Raw genomic sequence first — 25,829 nt, 5'->3', positions numbered from 1 at the left:
ACACACTTTCATGACCAGAATTCTCTTCCATTAAGGAAAAAACAAATCAAGTTCACACAATCAAAGTGATGCCCAGAATCACTACTAGCTTCTTCGATTTTCCAACCCACCTCTTAAAACAAAAAATAATTCTAAGGCCATGTTTCAAATGAATTGTGCTTTTACATGTTTAACTACTACTGAAAACCTCAAGGTACAAATGCATACCCCTAATACAGCCTGAATAAGTGGTGTTGCTTTGTTTTCCTCTGAATTAGCCCAGTTCACATCTGCACCATGAGCCAAAGCCTCAGCCATTTTAGGAAGATTTTTTTCATATGAAGCCCTATAAAGCTGGAGTCCTGGATTAAGATGTTGAGAGTCAAGAAACACAGAAGAATCTTGCCTTTCTCCCTCTGAAAAGCAAACACAAACACATCATTAAAAACTAGATCTTGAGGTAGGAAAGAATGGGAAGTTATTATTTCATAGGCACAGCGTTTTAATTTTGTAAGGTGAGTTCTGTGGATGAATAGTAGTGACAGTGATTCACATCAATGTGAATTAACCCTTTTCGGTCCAACTTCAAGGCTGGCTCGACAGACCAGGTGCTAGGAGCAAGTCCAACATTGAGCAGTAAGAACATTAAAAAGTTCAACATTCAATCCCATCAATTAATTTGGACCAGACTGTTTGAATTCCAAAAATAACATTGGACTGCAAAGGGTTAAGACTTAATGCTGATCAATGACTCTCATCATTGATATTTCTATCTCCCTCTCCTTTCCCCTCTGAAATCAATAAAAATATCTCTCTATATATAAAAGGCTAATATGATAATTGTCTGTCCGACTGGTAGCTATGACGCGTACTGACCACCAGGGAGCAGACACTCAATACAGGAACTGCCGTGACACGCACTGGCCATTTACAGAGAAATGGCACAATGAACCTCGTGCCCACAAAGCAACACTCGGCTTCCTGCACGTGGGACACAGGCCTCGCCACCACCCCGGAGCAACAGCGCACGAAATTGCAGCCGACGCTGCTGCAACCCCATGGCGCAAAATGTGGCCCACAGCCCACCCCAGCTTGGATATGGTGGCTGTGGATGCTGGGTAATGACATCACGTAGCAATGCCCGGCTTCCTCTCCCTAGTGACTAGCCTCCTTGGAGTTTCTTCAGCCTAGGAACGCAACTTGCTTTATAGCCAGGTGCAAATATTTTACACTTTAACCAAATGTCTGTGAAGCGTTTTCCCATGCCTCATCTCATTTGATCTCACAGAAGTCCTGGAGTAGGTAGATAGGAGACTCGGTGGAATCCTATTTTCTTTTCATTAGCCAGAAAACGGAGATTTAGAAAGCTTAGAAACTTGACCCTACTGAAAAGAAGTAAGAAATGGTGGAACTTGAAAATGACTTCAGGTTTTCTCACTGCGCAGAATATAGTCAAACATTGCTGCAGTTAAATATTTTACCCTTTGTTCTCCCTGCATGATCTACAATAATAATCTGCTTCATATTGATATTTACTGCTGTGCTGCTGACAATTACCTGAAAGAGAAGTTGGGATGCTTCACTGGGCTGGAAAAAGTTTAGCTAAAATAGAAAGCAGGTCTAATTAAGCAAGTTTATTCTCTATCTATAAAAGGCTAAGTTGACTCGTGCATGTGCAATACATATAAAGCTCTCGCTGGCGCCAATCACAGGCATGTGTTTCAATCTGTCATTGTCAATCATGAATTTGGTTGACACTTCTATTATAGAGAAAGGGCAAATAGCAATATTAAAATATTTCTTCTAATTAATTTTCTTTCAATGTGCATGAATTCATGCACTGGGCCATTAGTTTTTAAAAAAAGACTTAATGCCACTGAACTGTACACTTTAATATGTTTAAGATAAATTTTACATTATGTCTAATTTGCCACAATTGTTTAAATGAACTCTTAACTGTATCACAATGTGAAAGTTGTGGCATAAGAAATGACTAATTTAACAAAATGAGCTGATTTCACAAAGATATTTTATTTCCAATAGACTAATCATTCCCCAGTCAACCTCTCTTATAAACATATCAATTAGTATGTCAGCCTTTTGTGTTCTTGCCAGCATCCAATAGGTAGGTTAATTACTCTGTATTAGATTAAAATTAGGTATATTCCTATAAGCCTGGACTTTAACACGCAAAAGAGGCGGTAAGAATCCCTAAAGAATTTTACTACCAGATAACACCTTACTTTACTCCTAGGATAATCCAATACCATCACAATTTGCAGTATAAGCAATTCACATAATGTGAAGAACATTTACTACCCTGAGTATTCTGCAATACCCAAATCACTAAATATGAAGGAGGGAATATAGGAGTAAAGTACAGGTCAGTAAAGCACAAAAAAATCTAAAGGGAGGGAGTTGCTGGTATCTTCCTCCTGATAAGAAAAAAACGCCACAAAGAAAGAAAAGAGTAATAAGATATACAGTCCATGTGAATTAAAGGTTATCCTTAGCTAGCCCTGAATGGTAGCTCAGTTGGTTAGAGTGTTGTCCCAATATGCCAAGATTGTGAGTTTGATCCCGGTCAGGGCACATATAAGAGTCAACCAATGAATGCATGAATAAGTGGAACAACAACCAAAAAAATGTCTCTCTCTCTCTCTTTTTCTCCCTTCCTCCCTCAAATTAATAAAAAAATTTTAAGAAAAGGCACTTCTAAGACAAGGCACTTATAGCATATATCATGAAGTTTAGAAGAATGTACAGCTAGGAGATAACTTTCAAATATAAAAAGAAATAGCTGCTTTTCATTTAATTGTATTACTCCTTCTTCCAAAAAACTAACCACTTCCTTTAGAAACTATTTAATTAAGACTGGGCATTTAACACACATATTTTTCAGCAAATAATACCAATTAACACTGAATTTCACCAAAACTCACCAGGCTCATATAAACTATTGGCTGACACTGTAGAGGGTAAAGATTCTCTTCCATCATCAGAGCTCTGCTGGATTCCACTGTCATTACTTTTGACTGTTTAAAGAAAAATCAGCTAGTGGTTAAAAAAAATGCCTTTAAGAAAACAACCTCCCACAAACAACGAAGTTTTAAAATGAACTCTGATATATCAATGGGAATTCAGCCGTCACCAGTAGAATACATTTAATACAATTTTAATCCTTTTGAGCACTTAGCTTATCAAAATATGAATCAAGCACAAAAACTGAAAATAAACTTATTTTCAGAGTTGTAACACATCTCATTACCCCATAATATGTAAGGGGTAGTAAAAAGAATTTATTGTATGACTGTAAGTAATGTGTAATTCTGAGACAATGGGTAACATCTAGAGAAATGGCCACACCGCACAATGACCACTGGCACAGACTTGGAATGCTCCACAAGAGTAGTACTTACTACTACGTAGTTTTGAAGAAGTATCAAAGTAGGAGAAGAGTGAATCTAGCTCATCAGGACAGAACAGAGACTCCCGCCTGGCCTCGTCGCTATTTACAGCAACCACTGGGGACATGCAAGTTAGCAAAGCACAAAGCAGGCCATAAGAAGGGAAAAGGGCAGGAAAAAAACGTTATTGGGAAAAATTTAGGAGGGAAAAATAGGAAGGATGTTAGGTGGTTAATCAGATATTTAGGGCTTTCTGCCATGACAGATTTATAATTCCCATCTCCCCTTGCACTTTAAGCAGTTTTATTCCTTAGAATATACACATTACCTAGAAATCGAATTACCAAGACCTATTTAAATTTAATAGTTTTAAAGACATAGAAATCCAATTTTTTCCTTAGAATATATAGAAGAAAACAGGTTTTTAGCACTTAAAAATTTACAATGGCTATTAATTCAGAGATTAAGAAAGTGACATCAGTGTATAAAAATATTTATATATGCAAGTAAGTTGTAATACCTGAACTTTGGGGAGATGCTCTAACTTGGTCACCTGGCCCAAATTTAGGAATGCTTAGCCTCTTTTCTTCACAACTTTTGGAGATCATCTTTTTTTCCTGCTCAGGAGGTGATGATGATATAGAACATTTATCCACAAATTTCCTCTCCACATATTTTGCTTTGATATATGCCTCTTTCTCCTGTCTGGTAAACATAAAAATGTCATGATGTTCTGCTTGGTCTCTGAGCATGACTAACACTGAAAAGCAGCCATTATACATTGACTAATTCAAAGAAAGTCAGTAAATGTAATACTAGTTAAAACAGAATTTGTGACATTATGCCAAATTTTTCTTCCAAATATTTAATGAGCTATGATTTCATGTTCAAATCAAATACAAATAACAAACTAACTTAAAAATCAAATATTAACATGGCATTCTTTTTCTCTTAATTTCTGTACTCATTCATTTCTATACATAGTCCTTTGTGCTTTAATTTCGTTTTTACGCCAATAATGTCACATACTGAACTATCACTATTGATAGTCATACTTTTTCATAAGACAACTACTTTAAAACACATTTCTAAGTTACGGGGAAAAAGATACCACATTTTAAATTTTTGATTTCTCATCAATAAAAGCATAATATGCTAATTAGATTGGAGGGAAGCCCGGGTCCTGGGTGCCTGTGGGTGGCCAGAGGGAAGCCAGCCCAGATCCTGAGTGCCTGTGGGCAGCCAGAGGGAAGCTAGTCTGGGTCCCGGGTTCCACGGCCTGCAGCCGGGGGGAAAGGAAGGCTTACTCTTACACGAAAATTGTGCATCGGGCCTCTAGTAGGATTATAAATGCCAAGCCTGTTCTATACCTTTTCCTGTATATTTTTCAAATGCTTAGGTCTTTGGCTAAAATAGAATATTTCAAGGTCTAAAGTAACTCAGAAAGCCATGCTTTAGTAAATAGATAATTGGATTTAAGTGATATTGGTTTAGAGAGCAATAACATTAAAACAGTATTGCCCTAACTGGTTTGGCTCAGTGGATAGAGCGTCGGCCTGCAGACTGAAAGGTCCTAGGTTCGATTCCAGTCAAGGGCATGTACCTTGGTTGCGGGCACATCCCCAGTAGGGAGTGTGCAGGAGGCAGCTGATCGATGTGTCTCTCTTATCTGTGTTTCTAACTCTCTATCCCTCTCCCTTCCTCTCTGTAAAAAATCAATAAAATATATTTAATAAAAAAAAAAACAGTATTGGTTATACATAAGAATTTAGTCAAATGCAAAACCCCAACATAGGGTTATGACAAATAAAATTTTAATGCTAAAAGTAATCATAGACTAAAAACAACATCAAAAAACAAAACAAGGCTCTAGCCAGTTTGGCTCAGTGGATACAGCATCAGCCTGCGGAATAAAGGGTCCTGGGTTCGATTCTGGTCAAGGGCACATGCCTGGGTTGCAGACTCAATCCCCAGTAGGGGGTGTGCAGGAGGTAGCCAATCAATGGTACTCTTTCATTATTGATGTTTCTATCTCTCTCTCCCTCTCCCTTCCTCTCTAAAAATCAATAAAAATAAACAAGTTATGTATCTTGAAGGCACTCTTAGCCACTTTATTTAATGAGCCTCCATATACAGAAATGGAAGTATAATTTCAAACACAGCAATTAAGTACTTTCCATTACCTTGCCACCTTTAATTCTACACCATAACGCTATGTATAAAGCACGTGATTAACAAATGTTTGCTTAAGTCTCACTATGTAAAATTATTCATTGTACATAGTAGAAACTTAATCCTTAGATACATTAATGAACAGATTATCTCTTTTTAAATGGAACTTTGGTCTACTTTAACTGCCAAGAGTTTTTACATTCCTATGTAGAACTTTAATTTTTAAGATTCTTATCTGGAGACTATAATTGATTGATCAGTAAAAAAAATTAGCTACGGGTTAACAAAAGCAGTAATGATCTCTTCTAAACAGTCTGTTACAGTATTACATATCAATTATGGTGAAATAAAATCATAGCTATATTTCTGATTAGGGAAAAAAAAGATAACACATTAAGACAACTGAAATAGTACCTTTGTCCTGGTTGTGGTTTCTTTATTCCCATTTTTTCTACTTTAGCCTCATAAACTCGATTTATAACATCATTGCCCAACTCACACATAAGCTGTTTGGCAGAAAAACAAAAAAAATAAGCTAGAAATTCCTAAAATATTATAAAAGTCATTAAAGCAAATACAGCCAGTAAATTCCTTTTGCATATTCTGCAACTGCTCATCCCACAAAGAAGTTTACTGCTAAAACAAAATGAAACAAGAGCTGAGAGCAATATCACCATTTGCCATTCTTCAGCAAAATACTTCTAGAGAATTACCACTCCTACAAGAAAGGGTTTCTCCTCTCCCATCTTCTACTAGTTTTCTATTCCACCATGGCTAGCACAATCCTGTATATTATTCACAATGTCTGGTCAATTAAATGAAAAAAGAAGTCTTAGGCCAGACAGGAAAACTTTTAAATAACTCAGAACTGAAGTAAACTATTTTCTTCTTATACTTCATATATAAATATTTCAAAATATTTTGTTTAAAAGCTTGTCTCGTTTTTTTAATGCATCACAGTTGTGTTTCAAACAAATTTTCTAAATTGAATCCATTGAGATCATATCTACACAGAAAGTTGATGCAGAAATTAGATTTCTTCCCCTCTTCCCCCACTTTCTTCACCTCTGAATTAATAACAATTAATAAAATCTATGTAAACAGGGTTCTACCTTAGGAGTCAATTTATCACTTTCATTTAGAGGTTTATACCATAATTCCACAAATAAAGGGTGTCCCAAAATTCACGCAAGAAGTAATTTTGATAGAAAACACAGGTTTATAATTAAAAATTGTAAATTTTTTATTGATTCATAAAGTATACAGTATAGGGTTATGTATGGAATAGCACATTGGGTAAATGGCCTCCACGGCTTTGCTGGCACATACGCACTCTTTTGTTATTGCCTGAGCAGCCGCATTTTCGAAGAAGAATGGTCCGATGATGCCTCCAGCCCAAAATCTGCACCGAACAGTGACACGTTGTGGATGCATTTGTTTCTCAACAATCACTCGTGGATTTTCTGAACCCCAAATGCGACAATTTTGTCGATTAACCAAGCCATCAAGATGAAAATGAGCCTCGTCGAAATTTAGCCACATTTATGCAAAACAATCATGGAAAATTTCAACAAAAGAGTGCGTATGTGCCAGCAAAGCCGTGGAGGCCGTTTACCTGATTTGCTATTCCATACATAACCCTATGCTGTATACTTTATGAATCAATAAAAAGTTTACAATTTTTAATTATAAACCTGTGTTTTCTATCAAAATTACTTCTTGCGTGAATTTTGGGACACCCTTATTTTACTTTACATAGTTGAGAGGATTACCAATTTATTTACAGATTGAAATAAAAGCACAAGCAGATTAAGAAGACAATTTTCAGACAAAATAAATGAAAAGTATACTACAACCTTTAAATGGGTGGAATTAAAAGGAGTATAGTATTAACTTATGAGTTTTGTAAGTCATATCAGAAACCCAGATGTGATCTAAAATTATTTATGACATTTTCATAGATATGAATCCTCACACATGGAAAAAGGATGCCTTGGTTTGATGGCTACTACCCTGACAAATGTAAATTTGCAAATAGTCCTATACTAAACCCAATGGAAACATTATATGCCAATTCATAATGGAGCTTACTATAGCAATATGTCTCATATTTTTATCGAGAATTTACATTCATTATAAAATATTAAAATTAAGGCACAGAGCCTATGATATTTTTTGAGAAAGCATAAAAATGTAGGAATGCTGGTCTCCTTAAAAAGTGAACTGACTTGGAGTTAAGAGTGCTACATAAACTTAGCAATTTTCAAAACCCATTATGAAAATACCAGATTTGTCAAAATAGCCACAGAAATGTTCCAAAACAACACAGTTCACTGTTAGCATTGAGAAACTCATACATTTGTAAACCAAGATTCTAAATTCCTTTTATGTGGAAATATGAAACATTTTAAAGCAAATATTTTTTTACCTTTAAAAGTTCAGGCTCCCACGTGTCTAAAGTTAAAGAACGTACTTTTGAAAAATGAACTCCAAGACTCCTAAGTGGGAAAAGACTTTGTTAATATACAAAACTATCAACCTTGATTTGCTTTTTATGCAAGTTACTTTTCTCTTACAATGTGACAGTCTCTAATAAAGCCCTCAACACACATATAAATAGGAATACACCTTCTGATTTAATACAATGAATGGTAAACCAAAGTCCTCAAAAGCTCTTCACAAGCCAGAATTGTATCCACTTTACAAAGGTAAAAAGATATAAACTAGCAGTCAAATTAGGCAAGTGGAAAAGGCCCTCTAACTAATGGGACATGATAATTACATGTATGTTTATCCAAAAGAAGTCTCTCACCCCGGGCAGGCCTACTCACCGGTGAATTCCAGAACACTCGATACACAGGGTGATGCCCAGGTTGATGCTGGCCCACCGTGGGTCTGCCAGGCCACAGTCACAGCAGCTGGCATTGCCAGGGATACACTGGACTCGCTGCAGTGCGCTTTCCCCTTTCAATAATTTATCTTTTGACTCATTTCCAGAATCCAGGCTTCCTGTGGATGGAGATGATTTCTTATCCAGCTTCTAAAAAATTAAAAATTATTTGTTTTTGTCTTCGTTTTAAAAAAGATTGTAATACCATGTTGCATACTATAGGCTCCAAACAAAAGTTTCTGGTCAATAAATTGAAGCCTATTATGGACCTAAACCAGGCACTGGTAGAAGCATTAGAGATTTAAGAATGGAACGATAGCTCTGGCCAGTGTGGCTCAGTTGGTTGGAGCATCATCTTATACCACATTGTACGCAGGAGCGTATTTATACGTTTTACGTTGACTGGTAGTAGAGCGCGGGACACGTATTAATACGTTTTTTATAGACTAGCGGTAGAATGTGGGTAACGTATAAATACGTTTATTTTTATACTTTTTTATTGCTCTTAAAGGGATGCTAACATGCAGATATACGAATTCCAAAGGACAAAATTTGGGTCTCTAACACATACAATGGTGAATTATGTATGTACTTCCAGGTATAACGGTAATCAATCTATTCAACTGCAAAAATGGCCCGCGCCACCTGTTAGCACGTGATAAAAACTACCCGCAAACAATGTGATACATCAGAAGGTGGCAGGTTCAATTCCCTGTCAGAGCACATACCAGGTTGCCAGCTCAATCCAGTCAGTGTCCCTTCCTCCCTCTCTAAAATAAATTTTTTTAAAATGGAAAGATATAGGTTCCTCTATCAACTGGCTTTTGGTCTTGTGGGGAAAAATATATACACACTTTGAATAATTATAAAGGCAGTGTTTATTAAAATACATTTCATTTTCAAAATTGAGCTATCAGCTGTTAAAGTGTGTATACATTTTTGGGGGATATCCTGTATAAACATTGAAAACATATGTATATATATTTATATATGTATATATAATATTTATGTAAATATATATAAACTGGTACAATGAAAATATAATATACAAGAATATGTATTTACATGTAATATTTATACAAATATATACATGTATAAACTGATACAATGAACATATGTACAAAATTTGAGGTCAAAGAGAAAGGAGAACACTAAATGTGTAAAATGAGAAAACAGAGGAACTAAACATGAAACTCTTAAGACTCAAGAAAAAAATAAATATTATTTTATACAAGGTTTTTCCAAGGTATTCAATGAACTGCAAGCAAGTTGTTTAAACTACTTCAGTGAATAACAGAGCATGGCCTTTTACTAAAGAACAGATCAGCTACATAATTATAATTACAGTGAATCAACAATAGAATACACAGTATCTAAAAATGTCATGGGCTACTAAAAAAAGCAAAAGGTGATAGATGAGCAAAAGGCTAATTTCTTAAGTTTATAGCAAAGTCTATACCAATAATAGAAACATGTAGTTTGAGGGTCCTAAGCAATTAAACATACGGCCTAAAAAGTATTTGAGTTTAAAAACATTTCAACAAGCTAGTATTTTAGTAAAGAATCATTAGAAATATAATTTGGCCCTTGTTTTGCCCTTGTGAAAACTCTATTCAATAGCCATTAGTTGGGGCCAAGCAAAAAAAATAGTTGGAGTATTATCCATAGAGAACTGAGCTGGGTGGGGAGGATATCTTTAAATGTTGGATCCCAAACAGGATAAGGAGGGTATCTGCATAAGGAGGGAGCCCAGCAAGGGAAGACAGAGCTAGAGGAAGGGGAGAAGTGTGAAGGAGGAGTGCCACACTGTAATGTGTCACAGCCAGAGTGGGGTGAGGGGGCAGGTGGCAGCAGAGAAAGGACACTGCTTACATATAGAGGAAATTGATCATGTAAACAAAAATGTTGAAATTAATGGGAGCTAAATTTCTCACTACTGAGAAAGAAGTTATTCATAAGAAAGGGAAAGAATTAGAACAAATCTCATTGTATTAGATTGGAACTGGAGATACCAACAGGCACAATATTGGTTTTCAATATAAATAGATATATAAAGAAATATAGATTTACTTGTTTATTTATTTATCTTGGTTTCTAAAAACCATTCTCCACCAAAAGGAACTAGGTCTCTTTAAGGAAACTTAATTTCAGAGCTGGTGCAGAGAAAGGACAAGATGAACCTGAAACATCTCATCATGCTAGGAAGTTTGGAAGAACTCAAAGATTGATGGGACCATGTCAAAAGGATACAGAAGCCAGGGCTCTATTGGCCAAACTTGAGTTAATTTGTGCAACAAAACAATTAATGATGGTAACGGATTTTAACACATTGAATAAAATCGTAGCCTATGCTGACATAATAAAAATAATTCAGCCCAGCCGGCTTGGCTCAGTGGTTGAGCTTAGACCTATGAACTGAGAGGTCACAGTTCCATTCCCAGTCAGGGACATATGCCTGGGTTGCAGGCTCGATCCCCAGTGTGGGGCATGCAAGAAGCAGCCGATCAATGATTCTCTCTCATCACTGATGTTTCTCTCTTCCTCTCCCTTCCTCTCTGAAATCAATAAGAATATATTTTTTAAAAAAATTCAAAGCTTGATAAGGAACAGATTATTTACATAATCTCCAAATACCACAAAATACTATTAAGAAAACTTCGCAGTACAGAAGTCTAACAGACACCACCTTAATCAAATTACCCCAGTTAATATCACCAATAATGAGACAAATCAAAATCAAATGCCACCTGAGAGGACACAGTGAGAAGAACACAGCATCAATTATATAATACTAGAGGCTCGGTGCACCAGTAGTGTTCCTAGGCCTGGCTGGTGATCAGGGCCGATCTGTGGGGCGACCAGGGGCCCCTCTCCCCCGCTTGCACCGCCTTGGCCAGCCTGGCGCCATCCGCTCGGCAGCCCCACCCCCTGCCACAACTACTGGTCACCTTCCTCTGAGGGGCAACCAGCAGGGCGATCCGGGGGTCCCCGCTGGAACCTGCCTTGGCTGGCCTGTGGCCTGAGGGCTGGGGGCAGCTCCTGCATTGAGCATCTGCTCCTTGGTGGTCAGTGCGTGTCACAGCAAACGGTCATTCCGCTGGTCATTCTGCTGTCCAGTCGATTTGCATATTAGGCTTTTATTATATAGGACTAGAGGCCCGATGCATGAATTTAGTGCAAGGGGCTCGGCCCTCGCAGCTGCAGCAGCCTGCCTCAGCCCTTGCAGCCCTGGCTTTGTCCGGAAGGTCATCCAGAAGGACGTTCGGCTGTCCGGTCTAATTAGCATATTACACTTTTATTATTATAGACTAGAGGCTCGGTGCACGAAATTCGTGCGGGGGCAGGGGAGGACGGGGGGAGTCCTCAGCCCGGCGTGCACACCCTCTCCAATCTGGGATCCCTCTCACAATCTGGAACCACTGGCTCCTAACTGCTCACCTGCCTGCCTGCCTGATGCCCCTAACTGCTCCTCTGCCAGCCTGATGGCTCTAACTGCTCTCCCCTCCTGGCCTGATCGCCCTAACTGTTCTCCCCTGCCAGCCTGATCCCCCTAACTGCTCTCCCCTCCTGGCCTGATCGCCCTAACTGCCTAACTGCTCTCCCCTCCTGGCCTGATCGCCCTAACTGCCTATCTGCTCTCCCCTCCTGGCCTGATCCCAACTGCCTATCTGCGCTCCCTTTCCTGGCCTGATTCCCCTAACTGCCTAACTGCTCTCCCCTCCTGGCCTGATTCCCCTAACTGCCTATCTGCTCTCCCTTCCTCTCCGAGCCCTTTGGACCCCCAGTGCAGGCATGCTGAAAGCTCTCCGCCACGGCCTCAGCCCCATCGATCAGTTGTTATGTGATGGCATCCCGGCCAATTTGCATATTCCTCTATTATTAGTATAGATTCCTGCCAAAGATGCATAGCCTTGTGAGTAAACATCAGACATACCCATACTAAGGGACATTCTACAAAATTAACTAGCCTATAGTCTTCAAAACTGTCAAGGTCAAGAAGGTCAAAGAAAGATTCAGGAACTTTTCCTGACTAACAGAAACCAAAGAATCATGACAACTAAATAATACCTGTGCTTCTGTATTGGATTGTTTTGCCATAAAGAACATTACTGGGACAACTGTTAAAACTTAAAGCTATGTGGGAATCAAATGGTAGTAATTTACCAATGCTCATTTCTTGATTTTGATGGCTATCCCATGATTATATAGGAGGATATCCTAGGCTGTGGGAAATACTAAAGAAATAGTGAGTAATGGAGCATCATGTTAGCAACTTACTCTGAAACCATTAAGGGGGAAAGTACTACACTTGGAACTTCTCTGTAAGTTTGAGATTATTTCAACATTTTAAAAGAAGAGATACAATCTTTTACTAGAACATGTTTGATAATGTGGACTCATAAGCAATTATCATATGGGGAAAGAATCTCAATATAATGCAGAAATCATTTGGTTTATTAGCAATTTCCCTCTATAAGCTAATGCTTTTGCGCCAAATTAGAGAAGTTGAAAGCAAAGTACACTAACACATCAGAACTTGGACTAGTCATTTCAAGAAACACAGGACTCCCATGACACCCATCCCCCATTCTTGTTCTTGGCTCATTTTGGCCACATACTCTGATTTGAAAGTGTTTACTGCATTATGTATTTTGCCTCTGTCACCATAAATGAGTAACCTCAATTCTTCTGTACCCTCCCATTAAGCTATCTTTACCAATTTTTATTTTATTTTTTTAAAATAGTTTTTACAGAAAGAGGAAGGGAGAGTGGGAGATAGAGACATATTTATGTGAGAGCGAAACATCAATCAACTGCCTTCTCCTTGCCTCCCTACCAGGAATTGAGCCCGAAACCCGGGCCATCAAACTGGCAACCTTTCGGTGCATAGGACAACACCCAACCAATTGATCCACGCTGGCCAGGGCTAGCATCACCAACTTTTAAAGTTAGGTTCTATCTATACTCTAGTATTCATTTATTATGAATTTAACTGTGCTAGTATTTCTACTACGATTCTACTCCTGAAAGGATTCTAGTTACAAACTTACACAGGTTTTTAGGTCAGCCTTATTCCTATTTGTCCCATAATCCCTATTATTCTAGTGTATTATTTTGCATAACCCAGTTATTTCAGCAATGCCACCAGCTTCTTCAAAATGATCTGGATGCATACCTAACTTTATTTTCTCTCAAAACTGCTAAAAACTAGAGAATTTTTAAAAAGGCATTACCCAGGTCCCTTATTGGACAAAGATGTGATCATTTTGATAATCAAAAAGAATAATTATTACCCTAGCCAGTTTGGCTCAGTTAGAGCGTCAGCCTGAGGACCGAAGGGTCACAGGTTCGATTCCTGGTCAAGGGCACATACCACGGTTGCAGGCTCAAGCCAGTTCAGGGTAGGTGTGGGAGGCAACCAATCAAAGTGTTTCTCTGACATCAACGTTTCTCTCTCTCTCGCCCCCCACCCCCACACACACACACATCCCTTCCAACCTCTCTGAAAATCAATAGAAGAATATCTTCCAGTAAGGATAAACAAAAAAAGAGTAATTATTGTGATTAACTAGAACCCAACTTATTTGCAAAAATTCGTGAGTTGCTAAATTATACCCCAAAAACTAAATATCTGTTCCCACTTAAGGTAGTTAATAAATTAACCAAATGTGGCAATTAAAAGCAAAAAATTAGAATTAAACATTTATTACAGAAACTAAAAGCTCCAGATGACGAGGAAAGCTGTATTTCACATAAGAATACAAGTTAATAAATGTAGATGGGATGACAGAATTAGAAAATCATTTTTCAATTTCGAATGAAATAGCAAACTCAGCTGTAAAACCATTTGATAAATAGTTGATGGGGGAGCTTTTATGAGGGTGAAAGTAACAGGAAGTAGATGTGTTATACAAAATAACAAAACAGAATGGAAACAAGGGAGGAAATGGAGGAATCACATTGTCACTTCTCAAATACAGTATATCCATTTCGTCTTCACACAGAAGCCTGATCTCAGGATTAGCAATGGTTGCATAACCAAATATTGTATCTCCTGTTGCAACATGAAGCATACGCACCACCCATTATGTAATCTTAAGGCATGGAAACAATTAACCTGGTCTCTTTAGTAAATCATTGCCATGCAAAAAAGGGATTGTTCTAGATTGAAAGATCTGAGGGACATAACCAGATGCAATGGCAGCATAGGTAAGATCCTACTTTGTACAAAAGGTTGTCAGTAACATTTTTAAGACAACTGGGAACATCTGAATATAGACTGGGTGATAGATGATATTAAGAAATTACTATTCGGTGTGGAATGGCATACTATGTGTAATCTACTTTTTAAAAACTTTTTTTTCATTAAAAACAATGTTTACCCATAAGAACAGGAATAACATAAATAAGAGCAACAAAACTTTAGGAGCTGGAAAATGGGTAAATAAAGTAACTGAACAGACCAAGGCCAAATCTAAGGATGGTAGTAAACAAAGGCAGGCTGGGGGTAGTTTTCTCCCTCCTCCTGCCTCTGCCCTCTCCCCCACCACTGGGCGCCACGTGGCTTTATCCACCACATTTTGGGGTTCAGGATACGATCTGTGTTTTCTTCCTGGGAAGACGGGTTTGGAGCTTCATGGGGAATTCTCTGTGGAGGATCTCAAGAGTTCACCAATTTACATCACATAATATTCAAAGGGCTCAAGGATTTAAACTGGTGTTTTTTCAACCTTTTTCATATCATGGCACAGATAAACTAATTATTAAAATTCTGTAGGACACCAAAGATTACATTTTTTTTGCAGATCTGAAAAAAAAATAGGTATAATTTTGAGTCAGGTTATTGTGTTGGTTGTTACTGTTTTTTGTTGTTGTTGTTTTTTAATTTAACAATCTAAGGGAAAAGAGGTCAGTGTCCCTGACGAAATAGTAAGGTATTGCATGATTTAAAAATTCTTGTTGCACACAGACTAAAAATCACTGATTTATATTATGTTAACCCTGGAAGTGGGCATAAAAGTTGGAGAAATGATTGTGTAAGAAGCAGTTAGCATCCAAGGTCCCTCCCCAATTTCATGCCATTAGGGTTCTGCTCCCTATTCACAAACACAAGTGACTGAAAGTACATTCTCTGGTGAAGTAAATCAGAGTATCTGGAAGGGACTTACCCGAAATGGAAGGCAGAGGACTAAATGAACGAATACACACTGAATGTTGAGACCCCCAGTAATGAGCTCCCAGTCAGTCCCTTACCCCTATGCTGGAGGTTGGTGAATGTTCTCTGGGGAATCATACCAGGTGAAAAGACCCCCAAAGTTCCTAACTCTGGTTGTTCCTCAAAAAATAAATGGTCCAGACTTCAGCAAAGCTCACAGTCAACAAAGTCCTAACTGTTCTCAGAGCTTCCAAAGAGGTTTTTAGCTACCGTATAATCATGAGCAGGTTTACCAGACAGCCAAGGAACCAAGCCTCTAGAAGCATGTCAAACTCAAAGGCTATCACAGGCCAGATAAACGAGGCATGTGGTCCATGGGCAGCGAGTTTGACATGCTTGCTCTAGAACAGGGGTGGGCAAACTTTTTGACTCGAGGGCCACAATGGGTTCTTAAACTGGACCGGAGGGCCGGAACAAAAGCATAGATGGAGTGTTTGTGTGAACTAATATAAATTCAAAGTAAACATCATTACATAAAAGGGTACGGTCTTTTTTTTTTTTTAGTTTTATTCATTTCAAACGGGCCGGATCCAGCCCGCGGGCCGTAGTTTGCCCACGGCTGCTCTAGAACATACATAATGGTTCTCAACAATGCATGTACACAGAAATCACCTAGGAATCTTTTAAAATATTGATACGTGGGTCCCAACTCAATTCAACTGTTCAGTGGTAGACTCTAATTCTGAGACTTTTTAAAAATTTTTGTTTTATTGCTTAAAGTATTACAAAGAGTATTACATAAGTCTCCTTTTTCTTTTCCCCCTTGACCTTCCCCCGGCCTCCCCTACCCACCAGTGTCTTGTGTCCATTGGTTATGCTTATATGCATGCATACACGTCCTTCGGTTGATCTCTTACAACCCCCCCCCCCCCCCCCCCCGTCCCCAACCCTCCCCGGCCTTCCCGCTGTAGTTAGACAGTCTGTTCGATGCTGAGACTTATTTTTTTAAAGCTCCCCGTGTTATCATAATGTGCAGTCGAGGCTAAGAACCACAGCTCAAACAATGCAGCCATGAAAAAAGAACAGGTTTACATGTATAAGCAGTCAGCAAACAGAAAGAAACTCTAGTTATGGGTGACGGGAGTCAAAAGATACAAACTCCAAGTCATAAAATAAATATGTCATGACGATATACTGATAGTGTTGTGACTATGGTTAAATTAAATACATGCTACAAGAACGGAAATAGTCAATAGAGAAAATATCTCAGAAATTAGAGCAAAAAGACACACAAAAATTAGAAAATCATAAGATTAGTCCAGAAATTCCAGGAAAAACAAACAGGAGAATTGGAGAAGAAGGCTACAAAAGATAGTACTGTAATAAGAAAGACTCCAATGGCAACACTGGAACCAAAAAAAAAAAAACAATGCAGTTAAAATTCTTAAGAATAATTATTTCCGCCGAAACCAGTTTGGCTCAGTGGATAGAGCGTTGGCCTGCGGACTGAAGGGTCCTGGGTTTGATTCCGGTCGGGGGCGTGTGCCTTGGTTGCGGGCATATCCCCAGTGGGAGATGTGCAGGAGGCAGCTGATCGATGTTTCTCTCTCATCGATGTTTCTAGCTCTCTATCTCTCTCCCTTCCTCTCTGTGAAAAATCAATAAAATATATTTAAAAAAAAAAGAATAATTATTTCCAACCTAAAAATTCCACACCCAAACAAGCTCTCAAACAAGTATGATGACTGAATAAAGACACTTTCAGACATGCATAGACTCACAAAAGACTCATTTTCAGGATCCTACCAAAGTGGTGAGTTCCGTTTCTCAAGTGGCACTGATGGCCTTGCTCAAGAATATATAAACTCACTGAGAAGCTGAAGCCAGGCTATGACCCAAAAGTCCATATTAAGCTTATCTTCTCCAGGAAGATTTCAACTAAGAGACAATTTGAGTCTTCCTGTTTTAGATTTTACCCAGTTTTAATTTTAAATACCTTTCACATTCATTATTTTATTATTAATTAAAATAATATTTGGAGGGAATATTTGCATCAGACCATCTTCTGTCAATCTGGGACAATATTCAAATACAGAATTAAACATATTTAAATATTAAAATAAAATGACAGGTAAAGCCAAGAGAAGTAAACAAAAGAGAAACTGAGTCTAGATTTTAAAAATAATGTTTCAATTATGAAAAAAATCATCCTCCATAAAAAAAAGAATGTTATGGGTGAAGGGAGTCAAAAGATACAAACTCCAAGTTTTAAAGTAAATAAGTCATGAAGATATTATATACAGTGACTATGGTTAATAACACTATGTAGCATATTTGAAAAATTCTAAGAGAGTAAATGTTAAAATCTCCTCGTAAGAAAAAAATGTTTGTTACTATGTATGGTGACAGATGTTAACTAGACTTACTGTGGTGATCATTTTGTAGTATATACAAATATTGAATCATTACGTTGTATGCCTGAAACTAATATAAAGTTACTTGTCAATTATACCTCAATTTAACAAAACTTAAAGAATGTTAGAATCATACAAGGTTGCAATTAAAGTTAAAAACTTTTGGCAATATATCATCTGGTATTGCAGTATTGTTTACTAACCTCTGATTCATCACCCTTCTCTCTATAAGCAGTAGCAATACTGGTCTGAACAGCCTTAATCCATGCCTGGCGCAGCTTTTCAGAATCTGCCTGAAGCATACAACTTCTAAAGGGAAATAACATTGTTTTCTCAGTCACTAAATTAACCAAAAAAAGGGTAATAAATGTTTACTTTTTTGTTGACTTTGTTATACAATAATTTTCTAACAAAAAATAATCATTTCTGTTGAACGATTTTTATTTCATCTATCTTTAGGACAGATTGTATTCAATAAGAAATCAAGGTATTAATGAAATAAGTCACCTACTGGAAAGAAATCACCCATTCCTTCACATTAAAAAAAAAAAAAAAAAAAAAACACGAACTTTAAATTTACCATATAAATATAACACTTTTTTTTTCTATTGGGTAGAAATATAAAATGATAGTTATAAAAAAATCAATCTGATATATGAGTTCACTTTATCATCCATGACAACTAAAAAGTTTTCATATGGCCACATCAATAATCTTTATAGAATTTAAAGAATATGATACTGGGTAGAAGTTACAGAAATTTCTGACTCTAATACCTGTAATCACTAAACAATGAAATTTACTTTTAAGACACTTTTTTTCTAGTTAGCACAGACCACCACAAGTGAAACAAATCTTTCTCTACTCTGGAAAGTTCTTTTAAAACAAGCTATAGAAACATAAAGGCAACTCTCAAACTGTTTAGAACCACTCACTTGGTTGGAGAGACCACCTCAAAGCAGAATCGCCGTTCTATGTCTTCACAATGTTTCACTGTGCAAAGCCTTAGATCTTCCACTACCACAGTGGGGTTATCCTACAATAAGGAAACAGAACTCCCATATTTATCAATCTAGGTTTTAAATACTATTACCAACAATACTTAAAAATATTGCTTGGAATAAGTGGTCTTAAAGATTTATATTTTTCTTAATTTCGAGATAGGACTTATCAACATAGATATAACTAATAAAGGTAATTATACCCTGTTAATAATTTTACCTGCCTCATAAAATTGCTGTATAAGAATTAAATAAAACAGTTTTAATCCAACACTTGGCAATTAGTTAGTAGGTACTCAATAAATGTCAGCTTCCTGTTAATTTTCTTTCATATCCATTACGCTCCTGGTCCCTACTCACATATAATAAACACTACTTTCTTCCAAAAACAGAAGTCTTTAATGAGTCAAGTTTTAAATAATTGGAAAGAAGAAAAAAAAGAAGCCTATATATCCTTCTTAAAATACCAACGAAATGAGAAAGGTTTTATCATTTCCTAGTATTTAATTAAAAAAAAATACTCAAAACCAAGTATCAAAATAAAAGAAACCATGAGCTAATTAGAAATTTCATACTGTGTCATCTCAAGAGTAAAGTGAATATTTCAAATTTACAATTGAATACATCATTCATAAAAGCTAACTGGGTAAAAATCAAGTCACCAATTAACTATGGTTCTTTTTTTCTAAATTGGAGGGGGTGGGATTTAAAGTATTTATTCATGTGTTTAAACTCTACATTCTCCACAGATGAGATTAAGGAGTTTGTAGGTAATGTTTATCTGTGCACAGTGGGAAGAGACAGAGCAAGGGAAAAGGGAAAAGGAAAAAAAAAAAAAGAAAAGAAAAGAAAAGAAAAAGAGAAGAGAAGAGAAGAAAAGAAAGAAAGAAAAGAAAGAGAAAAGAAAAGAAAGAAAAGAAAAGAAAGAAAGAAAAGAAAAGAAAAGAAAAGAAAGAAAAGAAAAGAAAAGAAAGAAAGAAAAGAGACGGTCACAGGGAAATAGAAAGAAATACACCACAAGTTACCAGAACCTTCAGAACAAAAAGAAAAAGAAAAAGCTGTGAGCATCAACATCTATACAAGTTGAAGGAACAAAATCTTCAACGCTTTGAATGGTGTCTACAAACCATTTCATTATCCTCCTTCCACATACAGCAAACTTCCCATAATTTCTCCTGGGCCACTGTCACCTGCAACTGTAGTATTCTGAGTGAACACCAACAAGGTTGGTGACAGGAGAGGGAGGGCAGAGAAGTCAAGGTACAGTAGGGAGGGGACAAGGATCAGTGCCTTCAGCAGATGTCCAAACAGGTAAAGATAGCATATTTGGACATTACTTGGGAGGGAAGTGAGTTGTCACATTCTCACGCCACATGTAATTTCTGTATGCCTTTCTAATAAATAAAAACTCCTCACCCTTAAAATAAGGTTCAGGAAAATGAATATATAAAAAGAACATTAACAAATTTAGAGGTTTTTATTTAACTTACTTCAAGGTAACATTTTAATGTCATTTCTAATATCTATATTATCATCAGTGGCCGTAAGACGTTATTTCTTAAAATGCATTTTTTTCTACAGCCTCAAAATAGTACTTGTGGAGTGGTTGTATTATTCTTGTCACACAAATAGACAAAGAAACATGTGAAGTAAAAAAGTGTCAATCCTGAGACAGAAAAAAAAAAAATCCATCTCAAAGCTAGGAATTAAGAATTCGGGATTCAAAATCACTGCTTTTAAGAATCGAATGTGGATACTTTCCACTTCTAAACATTCTTACTAGTTAGTATACATGCCCAAATATAAAATGAATTAACAGTAATTTTGCACAGATGAGTACTTATGAACTTAAATGCTTTCCCAAAGCAAACAGATAAATAACCAAAACTGGGGAGTCACTAGATTTTTCACTTAATTACTTAACAAAACACCTACCTTAAACTTTTTCTGGTAAACCAACTGATTGTTCTGTATTGAAAACCAGCGTCTAAATAAATACAAAATAGATTAAGTTTTCACCAACACATTTTATTTCAGTTGTTGTTAGGAACAAAATATTTGGGAAAGCACTAGAAAATCAGTTTATGATAATTATGTTTTGAGAAGTAATGATAATTATGTTTTGAGAAGTACATTGTTTTGTTTTGCTTTATATAAATTGATGCCAATAAAATAACTATTGAAAGTAAAGAACAATTTTAAACAATTTTAACAAGACAGATTAGGAAAGTAAAATTACTATATTTTGATTCATTTTAAGTCAGAAATTTAAATCCTAACAAAAGCTACCTTTTATGCTATCATCAAATAGTAATTGTTTTTTAAAGTAAAAGATTTTGAGGTTCCTCAAAATAACCAAAATCTTTCCCCCCAAATAATTGCTTTTATTATAAAGTGGAAATAAATTTATATTGTAAATAAGACTATGTATTTGTATACATTTAAACACTGAAATAAATGGCGCTTTGTTTCAACCTTTCTGCAGCTAATTCAGCAAGTGATTTGGTAATGGTAAGCAAAACAGAAAAATAAATCATCATTTTACAATTGCTATCAAACAAGAACTCCCAATTCACTTGGCCTACTTTCATATAATCATAGAAACAGAATAATAAAAGTTATTATTAAAAATGTTTCATCCAAATATTTATATTGTTCTGCTCATTATTGTAAATTATTAGGCAAAAAATTTACTTGCAATCTTCTTTAGAAGACAAAGCTAAGCTACTTATGGCATATTTACTAATTCTAATCTATTGAAACAGTAAAAGAACCTAAAGACTTACAAAAAAAAAAAAATCACAGCCAAAAGCCATTCATAAAAGCAAAAATTCTCATCAAGCATGAAAGGTAAAACATTTGAGTCATTATTTTAAAATTAGTTTCATGTGAGATGATTTCTATTGTAAACATTAGTTATTAATCTATTAGCAGATAGAGATTCTACCTTTTCATTGATACTAAAAAAAAAGGCATTAGAAATTGTATTTAGACATATTTAGAATTTCTATTTTTAAAAATTAATTCTCCAAAGCTGAGGAAATGATTTTCTAATTTTAAGCTAGACAGATTGTTAGGTTTTCTTGCTACTTTAAAAAGGTATCACCTTTACCATTAATAGAGATTTGTTAAATTAGCATCTAGATAAAACCAAGTGGGTTGCCTCTAAATGCAAATCATCAAGAGGCAGGCTAGAAAAGGAAGAACTTCTGGGTTTCTTTGCTTTGGGACACATGGTTAGAAATGTTAAAGGAAATACCTACAAACAAACAAAATGGTGCAGCCCTGCCAAATGGGATGACATGCAATGGAAACAATCTCTGCTACTGATTGAAGAGTTTTTTAAAAAATCATATGAGGTAGTGTAAACTATATTAATAAAAATTCGTATGTTTCATAGTAATCATCTATATATATAAAAGGCTAATATACAAAGTGTCCCCTCGGGAGTTTGACCGGGAGACCAGGAGTTCGATGGCTCGCTATGTCGTGCGCTGACCACCTGGGGGTGGCACAGAATGAAGGAAGGCCCAGGCCGTCAGCCAGCAGCCGGGGAAGGAAGGCCCCGACCAGCACCAAAAGGCCCCGATGGCCCTGATTGCCAGCCAGGCCTAGGGGGACCCTGCCCATGCACAAATTTAGTGCACTGGGCCTCGAGTATTATATAACTTGATGAAAAACTACATAAAAATAAGTAGCCTACCACAAAGGAAAAACAGCCATACAACTATGTAAGCTTTTCATGCTTCTTAGTCTTCAAAAAACAAATTTATTTTGACCTGCTGTATCTTAGGATCATAACCTCTAGAAATAATAACAAAACATTAGATAAAAACATGTTTTTTTGTCAGAGATCATTTCCTCTGGTTATGAACTTTACAGAAGATACATACTTCTGAAACTTAGTTCCCCTGTCATCTTTCTGTTTCTGGTGACTTTCTCATATCATCAGTTTTTGTACACTAAGGAAAAACACTATAAATTCATCTGAATTTGGCAACACCTCCTAAGGAATAAAACCACAATGTATGCTAGGTAGAAAAAATTTTCAATTACTAAGATTTGTATATCTTATGACACTATCTCCCCTCCTCTATCATTAAAAAATAAGGGAAAAGGAGCTGACTGTACTCATTTACATTGATCTAAGACTTTAACCAGGTAAGTAAAATGGAATAAAATTTTTAATTGCTCCTTAGTTATTATTAACATTTTTATTAAAAGGAGAATGAGATAGATCACATATCCCTCTAGGATATAGAAAAATACTTAATATTTTAAGCTCACGCTATGTGCAATTTGAAGGTACTTTAAAAAGGTAATTAAATAATAAAAAAGACAAATTTTGAAAAGCACTATACTGATAATTACACTATATTCTATTCAGAAGCTGTCCCAAAGCCAAAATAAAAGACAGTGTTTTTAAAAAGGAAAATTTCTTGGTTCATTAAGAAAAATAAAACACAATTTTGTATCTCTCTCAAATTGGAGTAACTCAATATAATAAAGACTTGAGACCAAAATATTATATCCATAAATATTATTAAATTGTAAAGACCAATGAGAGCTTTCCAGATGACAAAATTGGGGGAAAGGGAAATATATTTTTAAAAAATAAATCAAGCCCTGGCCAGTGTGGCTCAGTGTTAGATCATTGGCCTGAGTACCAAACGGTCTCAGTTCAATTCCCAGTCAAGGGATTGTACCTGGATTACAGGTTCAATCCTGGGCCCCTAGGGGCAAGTGCAAGAGGCAACCAATTTGCTGTGTCTCTCATATCTCTCTCTCTGTCTCTCTCTGTCTGTCTCTTCCACTCTCTCCCTCTCCCTCCTGCTCCCCTCCCACCAATGCCTCCCTCCCTCCCTTTCAGTCTCTCTAAAAAATTAATGCAAAAAATATCCTCAGGTGAGGATTAACAAAAAATAAATAAATATAAATCAAGTATCTTTTACCCTATTTGGCCACTATCCCCAGAATTGTACTTGAAATCAAGAACGTGGGTAAAAGTCGAACTTCTAAACTAGTAGAAGCTTTTTCACTAAAATTATACAGGTAATGGATTCATGCACACATTCATAAAGGTGTCAAACAGTTGAACATTTAACAAAATTAAAAGCTTGAACATTTATGCTCCTTTATTTCAAAATCAATTTTATTTTTCACAGGGAAAAAAACAAAATGGTAAAAAAAAATCTAAGAACTGACAGTGTTTCCTTTCAACAAAACCAATCTGGTTATTACCAAAGGGACTAATTCCTAGTTATTGTTTATTTCTCTTAAATATATATATATATATCTCATATTACTCAATGTATAATCTTCTTTGAGTAACTATAAACACATCATATGTTCTTTTCCAGATTAAAGAAATTGAGGACATAGACAATGAAAAGGTATAATTTCGATCCTCAAATAAGATGTTTACATTTTCTTACCAATTAAAACATAAGAGACTGTATATCCATTGCAAGTAATCCAAACAAAATGCAGGTTAATTATGAGCTTTCTCGTGCCAAAGAAGAAATTGGAGTAAGGTAGGGGGTGAGGGGAAGAAAGCCATTTGGTACCTGATATGATCGGGCTTTTTCCTGTCATGTGAAAAAATGGGGCAGATTAAAACATAAGGGAAAGGTGGTAAAAGAATGAAAACGCAAATGTGCAAAATAAGCAAAGGACTAGCATGATATGAAAATAAAGCAAGAATTAAAGAAACAAGCTTAAGCTTATAATCTAACAAAATAATCGAAAATCTGTTGCATATTTTTTCACATATTATACATATATGCACGTGTACAATTAATTCCAACTGTTAGGAATCTGAAAACTAATATTTCAGAAATATTCAAAAATTTTCTTCTAGTATTATGTTATAATAAAGTTCTGTAGGACGTAGCACACTTGGGTATACCTCTACTATTATTTTCTGCCTCTATTGTCAAAGCTATTAAATATAGATAGTACCTTTCTTCATCTTAACAATCATTATAGCTATGTCTATATAAACCTGAGATAAATAAAAACTTTACATAAGAAAAGTGGGATCACTAACTAAGAATTTCAGTGATTATAAAATATTATCAGTCAAATAAACTCACCCACCTGCTCAAACCCTTTTCGTTAAATTATAGCAGACTCTAAGGCCACACATAAGTAGAGTTCATCTTTAACCTATGTATGTACATCTTATTTTTAAATAAAGTCACACAAATAAAAGTTTATATCTGTATTAGCAGCATATAGATGCTCTGCTTTAAGAAACTGTATAATACATTTTATTCCTTTAGCTATATTTTTAAATTTAACATAGACTGAGCATAGCACATAATTATTCAGTTTTATTTGTTTTATCAGCTTAAAACTAAATAACTTTTAATATTTAATTATTTTCCTGGTTAATCATCCTTTCTGAATGTATCATTAAAAGTAAAAGAGAAATATAGGTACTAGTAATTCATCTACCACTGATTTGAGCCTGAAGTAAAGCAGCCATACTGAGAAAATGGCCTGAAAATGAAATATTATTTTAGTAGATCTTACATGTTCTCAGAAAATATATATATTATAGATGTATAAAAATCTTAAGACACAAAAACTAAGAATATCTGAAATAAACCAGAAACAAACTCAATAATTCATAAAACATAAAACGTTTTCACTCCTTACATTATCTCAACCACATCACACAAAATATGATCTCTTCAGTTAATTTCAGGTCATAGAATAATGCTGTCAAAATATACTTAGATTTTATAAAGCACAAGACCAGGTTTTAAAACTATGAGAAATTCGTAGTCAAATTCACATTTCTCT

The 25,829-nt window shown here is 35.9% G+C and overlaps 1 protein-coding gene across 3 annotated transcripts in view; it reads right to left on the bottom strand.

Moving 5' to 3' along the window:
- Nucleotides 1-25,829, bottom strand: part of ACAP2 (ArfGAP with coiled-coil, ankyrin repeat and PH domains 2) — a 131,120-nt gene that overhangs the window by 12,766 nt on the left and 92,525 nt on the right. For 2 of the 3 annotated variants that reach the window (XM_036349858.1, XM_036349859.1), the window contains 11 exons: nt 24,587-24,607; nt 20,955-21,006; nt 18,954-19,054; nt 18,222-18,327; nt 8,390-8,598; nt 7,987-8,056; nt 5,973-6,064; nt 3,907-4,091; nt 3,399-3,503; nt 2,922-3,014; nt 208-395 (listed from right to left, as the gene is read on the bottom strand). In XM_036349858.1, coding sequence (XP_036205751.1) covers nt 208-395; nt 2,922-3,014; nt 3,399-3,503; nt 3,907-4,091; nt 5,973-6,064; nt 7,987-8,056; nt 8,390-8,598; nt 18,222-18,327; nt 18,954-19,054; nt 20,955-21,006; nt 24,587-24,607 — 1,222 coding nt within the window. The remainder of the gene's footprint in view (nt 1-207; nt 396-2,921; nt 3,015-3,398; nt 3,504-3,906; nt 4,092-5,972; nt 6,065-7,986; nt 8,057-8,389; nt 8,599-18,221; nt 18,328-18,953; nt 19,055-20,954; nt 21,007-24,586; nt 24,608-25,829) is intronic. The other variant, XM_036349857.1, reaches the window with a different exon arrangement.

Source organism: Myotis myotis, unplaced genomic scaffold (genome assembly GCF_014108235.1).
Source record: "Myotis myotis isolate mMyoMyo1 unplaced genomic scaffold, mMyoMyo1.p scaffold_m19_p_2, whole genome shotgun sequence".
NCBI lineage: Eukaryota > Metazoa > Chordata > Mammalia > Chiroptera > Vespertilionidae > Myotis > Myotis myotis.
This window is presented reverse-complemented; position numbering and strand designations above follow the sequence as displayed.